Source organism: Mercenaria mercenaria, chromosome 1 (genome assembly GCF_021730395.1).
Source record: "Mercenaria mercenaria strain notata chromosome 1, MADL_Memer_1, whole genome shotgun sequence".
Taxonomy (NCBI): Eukaryota; Metazoa; Mollusca; class Bivalvia; order Venerida; family Veneridae; genus Mercenaria; species Mercenaria mercenaria.
Window position 1 is genome coordinate 108,454,579 of NC_069361.1, and position 11,246 is coordinate 108,465,824.

Genomic DNA, 11,246 nt, shown 5'->3' on the forward strand with positions numbered 1-11,246 from the left:
TGAGGCATATGTTCTCCCATGATGATTTGACAAAAGACCTTGAATCTGAATTTATTCTATCTGCACGTCTGACTCATGCGGAGGAGTTGGCAGCTTCTTCCGGAGAACAGGTTGGTATTGGTACAGAATCCAGGAAAAGTAGTAACTTAAAGGTTAACTGCCAGCCATTTCAAAAATTCAGAAACACTGTTGAAAAATTATGCTAAACCCATAACAAACAAACTGTTAAACCACCTAATCACACACTGTGTTACCTGTTACCTCATACAAGGTAATGTGTGGGGTTTGAAACACAATATAATGTGGAATTCTGTTGAGTTGTATTCTGTTTCAGTATGCATGCATCATATTGGCAAAGGTTGTCAATTTCTATACCAGTACAAACACTGGTGAAAGTACATGTATTAATTTGTCTATTTCAGTAGCAAATCAGTACTTTCCTTGTATCAGCTATAGTGGAGACACTGGTGGTATTACATATACTGGTTGTCTGTATGAGTACCAGATCAGTACTTTCTTTGTATGAGCTATAGTAGAGAAACTGCTAGTAGTTAATATATTAGTTGTTTGTTTCAGTACCAGATCAGTACCACTCTGGTATCGGCTATAGTAGAGACACTGGTGAAAGTACATAATATATTAGTTGTTTGTTTCAGTACTAGATAAGTACCACTCTGGTATCGGCTATAGTAGAGACCCTGGTGAAAGTACAATGGTACCTCTCCAGTATCAGCTATAGTACAGACATTAATGTCAGTACATCAGTTGTTTGTCAGTTTCAGTACCAGATCAGTACATCTAGTATCAGCTATAGTACAGACACTAATGTCAGTACATCGATTGTTTGTCTGTTTCAGTACCAGATCAGTACCTCTCCAGTATCAGCTATAGTACAGACACTAATGTCAGTACATCGATTGTTTGTCTGTTTCAGTACCAGATCAGTACATCTAGTATCAGCTATAGTCAAACACTAATGTCAGTACATCGATTGTTTGTCTGTTTCAGTACCAGGTCAGTACCTCTCCAGTATCAGCTATAGTACATACATTAATGTCAGTACATCGATTGTTTATCTGTTTCAGTACAAGATCAGTACCTCTCCAGTATCAGCTATAGTACAGACACTAATATCAGTACATCGATTGTTTGTCTGTTTCAGTATCAGATCAGTACATCTAGTATCAGCTATAGTCAGACACTAATGTCAGTACATCGATTGTTTGTCTGTTTCAGTATCAGATCAGTACATCTAGTATCAGCTATAGTACATACATTAATGTCAGTACATCGATTGTTTGTCGGTTTCAGTACCAGGTCAGTACCTCTCCAGTATCAGCTATAGTACATACATTAATGTCAGTACATCGATTGTTTATCTGTTTCAGTACCAGGTCAGTACATCTAGTATCAGCTATAGTACAGACACTAATGTCAGTACATCGATTGTTTATCTGTTTCAGTACCAGGTCAGTACATCTAGTATCAGCTATAGTACAGACACTAATGTCAGTACATCGATTGTTTATCTGTTTCAGTACCAGGTCAGTACATCTAGTATCAGCTATAGTACAGACACTAATGTCAGTACATCGATTGTTTATCTGTTTCAGTACCAGGTCAGTACATCTAGTATCAGCTATAGTACAGACACTAATGTCAGTACATCGATTGTTTCTCTGTTTCAGTACCAGGTCAGTACATCTAGTATCAGCTATAGTACAGACATTAATAACAGTACATCGATTGTTTCTCTGTTTCAGTACCAGGTCAGTACATCTAGTATCAGCTATAGTACAGACACTAATGTCAGTACATCGATTGTTTATCTGTTTCAGTACCAGGTCAGTACCTCTCCAGTATCAGCTATAGTACAGACACTAATGTCAGTACATCGATTGTTTATCTGTTTCAGTACCAGGTCAGTACCTCTCCAGTATCAGCTATAGTACAGACACTAATGTCAGTACATCGATTGTTTATCTGTTTCAGTACCAGGTCAGTACCTCTCCAGTATCAACTATAGTACAGACACTAATGTCAGTACATCGATTGTTTATCTGTTTCAGTACCAGGTCAGTACCTCTCCAGTATCAGCTATAGTACATACATTAATGTCAGTACATCGATTGTTTGTCTGTTTCAGTACCAGGTCAGTACATCTAGTATCAGCTATAGTACATACATTGATGTCAGTACATCGATTGTTTGTCTGTTTCAGTACCAGGTCAGTACCTCTCCAGTATCAGCTATAGTACATACATTGATGTCAGTACATCGATTGTTTATCTGTTTCAGTACAAGATCAGTACCTCTCCAGTATCAACTATAGTACAGACACTAATGTCAGTACATCGATTGTTTGTCTGTTTCAGTACCAGGTCAGTACCTCTCCAGTATCAGCTATAGTACATACATTAATGTCAGTACATCGATTGTTTGTCTGTTTCAGTACCAGGTCAGTACCTCTCCAGTATCAACTATAGTACAGACACTAATGTCAGTACATCGATTGTTTATCTTTTTCAGTACCAGATCAGTACCTCTCCAGTATCGGCTATAGTCCAGACACTGGTGAGGATTGTTGTGAACTCAATAGAAGCCCAGCATCACCACTGTAAGGTGCTACTTGATGATGCCATGCCACCAGCTAGTCCAAACCTTCCTAGGAGCAAAGGTACATTTAATGGCTAGATCTTGTCTGCAACTATGCACCCACACAGTTATTTATGAAATCACTTGTTCTTTGAAAGATCCACACTTGTGAATAACATGACCTTGTATTCCTGGTGAATAACTTTTGAAAAGATGAATTTCTGCCATGGACAGAATTATGAAACTGAAATTGTTTTTGCTTATCTCTATGTTGAGCTACTACAGTAAACTCCATTTCATTTGCAAAACAGAATTGTAATTTCTGCAAGAATATCTTTGCTTACTTGCAGCATCCTGTACTAGATTTATTGAAAATATTTGGTTATTTCCTTATTGCATGTAGTGCTGAGAGACTTGAATAGAGTGCAGTCTCTCTAGGACAGTCTCTTCTGGCAAGACTGAACTGTGTTATACTGAGATTGTTGCACTAGAAAAGTTAATTTAATATTAGAAAGAAAATATCTTTCTACAGTGGTATTTTTAATTGAAGATGTCATAAACAGTAGTTTTTTATCTTAGTATAGTTGATCATATAAGAAAATACATGTAATAATATTTGTCATTTAAAGAATACAGGTAAGAGATGCAATACTGTTATGTGCATTTTATTTTGCAGATTCTGCAAAGATCAATGTGAATGACCTTGAGAACATACTAGAGACAGAGACCCCACCCCAAAGCCCCTCCCCTACCAATGTGAATGAGGATGTATTTATAGAGATGGTCCGTGACTCGGGCACCACAACTGTTAAATACCAGAAAGCTAGCAAAGATGATGCCAGTAAGGAGGGGTCATCATCGACTGAAAAAGAGTCCTCAAAACCTGGGAGCAGGAAAATTTCTCCAGCATCAATAGAACATGGTATTTCATTTATTATATATTTGAAAACATGTTTACTTGTTTAAATAAACCTGACAGGAACAAATAACTGTACTTCAAGTACTTTGAAATCAGAAATATTCATGGGGCCTTATTTTTGTGGTTGAGTCAGTCCACCAAATTCAATACCAATGAAAAAGAATAACTGCCATTCATTTTACATGAGAAAGTTGAAATTCACAAATTCATATCCATACAAATTAACCATAAAATTTCATGCTCACAGAATTAAATGATTTGACAGTAGTCATATGCTCTATCAGGTTTTTTTTTCGGCTGTTTTTATAGCCGTTATTCGGCTATATTCCCAATGCCAAAAAGTATGTATTTTTCCCAAAATGAGTGCAAAAATTTCCAATCTACATTCTGAAAAAAATTTCATCAAAATTGCACAAACATTGACCAAATTATGGACAATTTTGTAATGGAAGTATGTTAAAGAGGTTGTACAATGTGAAACAAGTGTATGGGAAAGTGCTTAAACACATCCTTGCTATATCCTATGGGACTAAATATTTCCCAATTTGGAACATTTACACGTCAAAATTCCCAATTCTGGGGGTATAGGTTATGTTCCCAAATTAGCTAGAAAAAACCCTGTCTATATTTGGTTGTTGTAAATATGAAGCAAAACAGTTGGTTAAAAGAAATTCTGCTCTGGAACAAATGCCATTACTGTGCATCTGAATATTAAAATGTTTTGAGTGAAAGAATGACGTAAAGGCAATATTTAGTCAGTTGGACTACCAGTTTGAAAACTTGGCAAGTCCAATACAAAGGTACTCTATTGCTAGTGGTCTAGTGTTAGTTTTAGACTCAGTCATTTGACACCATCCCTCAAATGCTGCTTAACACTGATCTTGACCTAGAACCAAAGTTTTTTAGAGATGACAGTATTGAAAATTCAAATATTTAGTGATGCAACATTCCCATTTGGCTTTTACCTGCTAAATGTAAACGTCTGGTTGAGATGATGAGTTTAAAACTTCACCCATTCCTTGATCTGGGAATGTATTGGTTACAAGTAATTGCATAGTAAGTATTTCTGTGTACCTGGATTAACACCTTTGATCTGTATTTCAGTATCAGAAACTCCATCAAGAAAAATAAAGCAGCGTAAACAGCAGCCTCCTCGTAAACTTGTACATTACCTGGAGAACGAGACAGAGGACTCATCTGATCAGCATAGTGAAACACAGGTATCTATCTTACCATATGACCTAAACCATGTTGGTGTGACCCAGACCCAACAATAACAACAACAAAATCTTCACTACTGGCTCATTTGTAGATACCAACTAGTACCTATATTTTTTCACAGTTAAGGTGTATAAAGATTGATTAGTCACCATGCTCAGCAGATATGAGTTATATAGAGTACTAGGAAAGTTGCCATAGATTTTATATGTTGGAATACTTACTATATCATTGTCACACTCTTCTAGTTTCTCTTTCATTGGATATAAAAATTATGAACATACTTGATCTGGTAATAAGAGATGAACTACTACATTAATTTAAGGTCAAAATAAACAAAACTATGTGAATTTACTAATGTTCATAAGAGAAAAGTGGTATATTTACTTAAAACAAGGGCCTCAAAACAATGGCCTCTTTCCAACAACTTGACAATAAGGATATTAGGTATATCTGTAAGTGTCACCTCTTGAAAATCATGTCAGTAAATTCTGTTTGCTTGAGTTTTACTTAATTTTTTCTGTTTTTAGGGTGCCACTGGGGGAAAGCCTAAAAAACCGCTGAGCGTAGAAAAGAAGATGGCAGAACAGTTAGAGGAGTTTGAACTACATGTCGACAGAAAACCAGGCACTGGAGTAGTACAGACAGCATTGAGGTTAGATTTTGAAATTTACATACTTGGGACAAAAAGGTTGAACAATTACAGGAGTTTGAACAACATGTTGATAGCAAACCAGGGATTTGGAAAACAGATTGCTCTTTGGTTATTTTAGGCATTTAGCAATAGCAAAAACCCTATAGGAATTGTGCAATCCAGCTTAATGAATTTTACCTTTTGTTTCATATGATGTGCACCATTCACACTTATGAGTTTTTACAGTGATCTTACAAACACTAGATATTTATGTGTCTAGGTCAAATAATTTATGGATTTCATAGTCACTAAACTAAATTAGAAAAAAGTGACATTTATGTCCTGTTAACCATAAATGGGTTTTAATATGAGATTAGATATTTACCATATATGGTATACTACAGACATGTAAGTAGTCACCAGGCAGACATGTTGAGTAGTAAGGAAGGTACAAGTGTATCAGAGACCAGTAAAGATGGACTCATGTCTGAGGATCCAGAGAGCGCTGAGGAAAGTGAAAAAACACAGACAACATCTGATGCTGACTCAGTTGGTGGATCCAGGAAAAATTCAGTTAAAGGTATAAAGATGAGAAAATTCAACTGATAAATTACATTTTTAGCTTTAATATGTATTTGAGGAATAAGAAGGTTATTGTAATTGTGCTGGCGTCACTATCACCATAACATTTATGTTAAAGTCTCTTGACAAGCTTCAGAATTTCACTTTATCTTCTGAATAATTCCTTAATAGTATCAACAAACCTCACATTGGTCTCAGTGACGGGAAGACATCTTTTGGTTTCACGTACCCCAATGATGAAGGTCACTAAGGGCAGATATTGTAATAGTGTTGGTCAATTTTTCATGGCACAGTTTACTGTATCTTCTTAACTACTATCCCATTTATCATTAAAACACACATGGGGACTGGACTTAGTGAGAGGGAAGATAGCTTTTGGATTAAGGACCCCAAAAGTCACGGTCTCTGGAGACATGTTCCTCAACCTAACTAATATTTGTTTGTCATTTTCCTCATATGGCTCCTATATATTAATTGCTTATTGTTTCTTAGTATCCCCATATATACCCACCCCTTCTATTATCCCAACCCTATCATCCATTCCACCTGAAAGTAAAAAAAATATTTATTTTGTTTAATCTGTCTTATACTACTCCATATCTTTTCCCCTCATACAGACCAACTTCTGTTCTGCCATTACACCCTGAGAAAATTTAAAAAAAATCATTACACCCTCCCTCAAAAAATGTTTTCTAAACTTTTTTAGCTGAACTATTCGAAGAATATGGGGAGCTATACTACACAACCTGGCGTAGACGTTGGTTTACGTTTTTATGAAATTGTAATTTCATGTATACCATCAAAGATATTTACTTCAAACTTGGAACTCTTGTTTATTAAAACAGTCTCTACCTGTTGGCAAGCAAGAGTACATAACTCTGTCAAGTATTTTTGCTGAATTATGGCCCTTTCTGGACTTGGAAATTCTTACAATTCGTACAAGTCCATGTTTTACTGTCACTTATAAAAAGTCCATGGTTTGTAAAAAAACTACTTGACATGTGGCTTTGAAACTTTTAACACTCCTTTATTATATTATTCTCTACCTGTAGGCAGGAGTACATAACTCTGTCAACTATTTTGGCTGAATTATGGCCCTGTTTGGACTTGGAAATCAGTTGAATTTTTCATACCAGTACATATTTTGTGTAACCTGTTTGTCATATGGCTTTGAAACTTTGGCAACTTGTTAACCATCATAGTCTACATACATTGTATGTAGGCAAGACTACATAACTAGGACAAGGACTTTAGCTCAGTTATGGCCCTTTTCTTTTTACATAGAAATCAGTTAAGTTTGGCATACCATTCCATATTTTGTTTAAACTGTTTGATATAATTATGGCACTGAAGCTTTGAACACTTGCTTACCATCATGGTCACACATTGCCATATCGATATAGTCCAAGTCTTATCCAAATGCACAAATACAGGTACATTGTTCATCTTATCTATTTTTCTTCTTTTGTCTGAAAATCTCTGGCAATATTTTGACCCCATACTTCCATCAATTCTTCGAATAGTCTAGCACACTGTCAACAGACAGCTGTTGTTGTTTTTTACTCCTTCCTCTTTCAGTTTCTTGTACTTTAACTTCTTGTTCTTAGTAAATTCACCCATATATTTACCCTACCCCCAAGTATTTCTATTTATTCCTCCATTAACCACTTTGCTATTCCATATTATTTCTTTTATCCCATACACACACACACACACCATCTACCCGATAGTAAGAAAATATTTCTATAATTTTTCTATTGCGTGCGCTGTTTTCAGTCATTTTCTTATTTTTATAAGACTTTTGGTAAAGCCATTTAAAATAATCAAGCACGCTATCCCTCCAACAACTGTTATTGTATTTCCTCTGCATATTCATACCTGTATAACAGGCACAACAGGGAGAGTTGTTAATCACACAAAGCTAAAGGTCATAAGTTGAATGACATTGAGAGCGAAATATTTCTTGTATACAATGAATGATTATTAGACATTTGTTATATTTTTGTTGAGAAGTTTTCAGATACGGACATTGAGGTTTTATTTTTTCTGCTAAAAATTGACAAAAGACCTGTAGATGCTACATGTAAATGATACCTTATAAAAAGTGAAAACTGTTGAAAAAGAACTTAAATCCAGCTTAAACAGTTGGTCAGAGTCCAGTTCTTTACACAATACGTTGTAATATTTAAAATTTTAGAGCCAAAGAAAACAGGCAAAAGTGGGATAAAGCCGAACTTCAGACAGAGGAAATCAAGGAAGACAGGATTATCAACAATAGAATTACAGAAGAAATTTCCTGAACTGGCTTCAGATAGTCCTGATACTGATAAATCTTCTAGATCTGAGTAAGTTAACCTCTTGTTGAAAAGATAATTTAATGAAAAATAAAACACAGACACTAGGATGATTGAAAAAATATCTGACATTGATTTTAAATAGTTTGTTAGATATTTAGCATGAAATAGCTTCTGTTGAAGTAAAATTATTTGAATACATTGTGATCATTAATATTTTTAGGTGTTTATCTTCATAAAGGCATTTCTTTATTGTTATTTTAGTAAGATGGTCATATGACTTTTCCAAAGCATTTTTGTTACACCCTTATAAATTCCTTATGCAATTTTTGATAGAAACAGACGAATGAGGAAGATTGACCTACTTTCAAAACCACCAACAAAGAAACCTGTACCAAACCGACACAGTGAGAATGCTATGGTTGAACGATGCCAGGACTGTAGTGCCATACTGGAGCAATACGATGATGAAATCATTGGTTTGAGTGTGGTTGTCCTGGCAACCTATATCCACAGAGAGCCTTCTCTAGCCACACCAATGTTACTGGAGAGCTTAATTGCTGTTTCAAGGTCTGTTCTTACTTAAACTTTCTTAAAAATATACTCAAGGCTCTCTGATGGGTCAGAGAGGCAAGTAGTCCACAAGGTTCTCAGATGAGTCAGAGAGGCAAGTAGTCCACAAGGTTCTCTGATGGGTCAGAGAGGCAAGTAGTCCACAAGGTTCTCTGATGGGCCAGAGAGGCAAGTAGTCCACAAGGTTCTCTGATGGGCCAGAGAGGCAAGTAGTCCACAAGGTTCTCTGATGGGCCAGAGAGGCAAGTAGTCCACAAGGTTCTCTGATGGGTCAGAGAGGCAAGTAGTCCACAAGGTTCTCTGATGGGCCAGAGAGACAAGGTTCTCTGATGGGCCAGAGAGGCAAGTAGTCCACAAGGTTCTCTGATGGGCCAGAGAGGCAAGTAGTCCACAAGGTTCTCAGATGGGTCAGAGAGGCAAGTAGTCCACAAGATTCTCTGATGGGTCAGAGAGGCAAGTAGTCCACAAGGTTCTCTGATGGGCCAGAGAGGCAAGTAGTCCACAAGGTTCTCTGATGGGTCAGAGAGATGGGCCAGAGAGGCAAGTAGTCCACAAGGTTCTCTGATGGGTCAGAGAGGCAAGTAGTCCACAAGATTCTCTGATGAGTCAGAGAGGCAAGTAGTCCACAAGGTTCTCTGATGGGTCAGAGAGGCAAGTAGCCCACAAGGTTCTCTGATGGGTCAGAGAGGCAAGTTGTCCACAAGGTTCTCTGATGGACCAGAGAGGCAAGTAGTCCACAAGGTTTGATGAGTCATAGAAGAAAGTAGAGCAGCTGGAAATGTGTATACATATATGTACTTAACGTAAAGTTCTCATTCCTATTAACCCAGTTCTTGCTAGAACCCAGGCTGGGGAGACTTATAGTTTTGTCCTCATTTGTCTATCCATCAGTCCACCCTTCTTTGTATCTGCAAAATCTAGATCCTGCAATAAGTTGAAAAGTGTGTAATGAATTTCATTGAAACTCATTTTTTTTGCTACATCTTAAATCATGGTTGCTATGGCAACAAAATGTGATAAATATTTTGTTGCAGTTGTCGGAGGTTATGTAATGATGTCCTTTCTGGTAGGGGACTTTATTTATAGGCAATAGCCTTTTAGCCTTTTTGTTCATCAAATTATAAGGAAACGAGTGCCTCAGTAACAACTAACATGTCGCCAAATTTTAAGAAATAATTGTAAATATGCCACTCAGAGAAAATTTGATGTAGAATAGATCTTAAAACTGAATAATTCATTTACTGATGAAAATACCATTTCTTATACTTGCTTCTTCAGAACTGTCTCAAGCAGTCTCTGTGTTAGTATCCTATATAGTACAGTTAAATAACAAAATGCTGTATTTTATCATTACATTCCAGGATTGCATCCAGCAGCCCTTATGCCTGGCAGATGGAAACCAATGTTATGGTACCTGGTAACAGTTTGAGTATAGCTCGCCAGTTTCTCAGATGTTGTCTACATCAGCTAGCTCCAAATGGAATATTTCCTATGCTTTTCCAGAGCGACTTTGGTGGTATATCCTACAGTTATTGTAACTATTTACAGCACTGTACATCAGTTGGTATCTGCAATGGTTTTATTTTGCACTTACATTAATTCACAGAGCAACATGCCAATTCAAAACACGCGTGAATATTTATCAGCATTGTATCCAGCACTATAACAGTTATAAAGCACACATTTTTAACAGCAAAAATACAAGTACTGTTTATCAAACTGACATAAAAATTGTCCAGTCTGCAGTACATGCTTACAGGATAGGATGGGGTAGGATTGGTAGAAATATTAAGATTGATAAAATGTACAAACATAGTAGGTCATGATACATACAACAATAAAAAAATATAAAAACATGATCATGAAAACCATGTCCATTTTTATTTTTAGCTCACCTGTCACAAAGTGACAAGGTGAGCTTTTGTGATCGCGCGGTGTTCGTCGTCCGTGCGTCCGTAAACTTTTGCTTGTGACCACTCTAGAGGTCACATTTTTCATGGGATCTTTATGAAAGTTGGTCAGAATGTTCATCTTGATGATATCTAGGTCAAGTTCGAAACTGGGTCACGTGCCGTCAAAAACTAGGTCAGTAGGTCTAAAAATAGAAAAACCTTGTGACCTCTCTAGAGGCCATATATTTCACAAGATCTTCATGAAAATTGGTCAGAATGTTCACCTTGATGATATCTAGGTCAAGTTCGAAACTGGGTCACGTGCCATGAAAAACTAGGTCAGTAGGTCTAAAAATAGAAAAACCTTGTGACCTCTCTAGAGGCCATATATTTCACAAGATCTTCATGAAAATTGGTCAGAACGTTAACCTTGATGATATCTAGGTCAAGTTCGAAACTGGGTCACGTGCCTTCAAAAACTAGGTCAGTAGGTCAAAAAGAGAAAAACCTTGTGACCTCTCTAAAGGCCATATTTTCAT

General features: G+C 36.6%; 1 protein-coding gene across 3 annotated transcripts in view; it reads left to right on the top strand.

The window, feature by feature from the left end:
- LOC123527068 (protein unc-79 homolog) overlaps positions 1-10,458 on the top strand; it is a 96,922-nt gene extending 86,464 nt beyond the window's left edge. For 2 of the 3 annotated variants that reach the window (XM_053520196.1, XM_053520198.1), the window contains exons 33-40: positions 2,530-2,677; positions 3,272-3,517; positions 4,619-4,734; positions 5,263-5,387; positions 5,771-5,946; positions 8,146-8,293; positions 8,579-8,812; positions 10,177-10,458. In XM_053520196.1, the coding sequence (XP_053376171.1) occupies positions 2,530-2,677; positions 3,272-3,517; positions 4,619-4,734; positions 5,263-5,387; positions 5,771-5,946; positions 8,146-8,293; positions 8,579-8,812; positions 10,177-10,414 (1,431 nt within the window). In that variant the 3' untranslated portion in view covers positions 10,415-10,458. The remainder of the gene's footprint in view (positions 1-2,529; positions 2,678-3,271; positions 3,518-4,618; positions 4,735-5,262; positions 5,388-5,770; positions 5,947-8,145; positions 8,294-8,578; positions 8,813-10,176) is intronic. The other variant, XM_053520199.1, reaches the window with a different exon arrangement.
- The last annotated feature ends 788 nt before the right edge of the window (positions 10,459-11,246 follow it).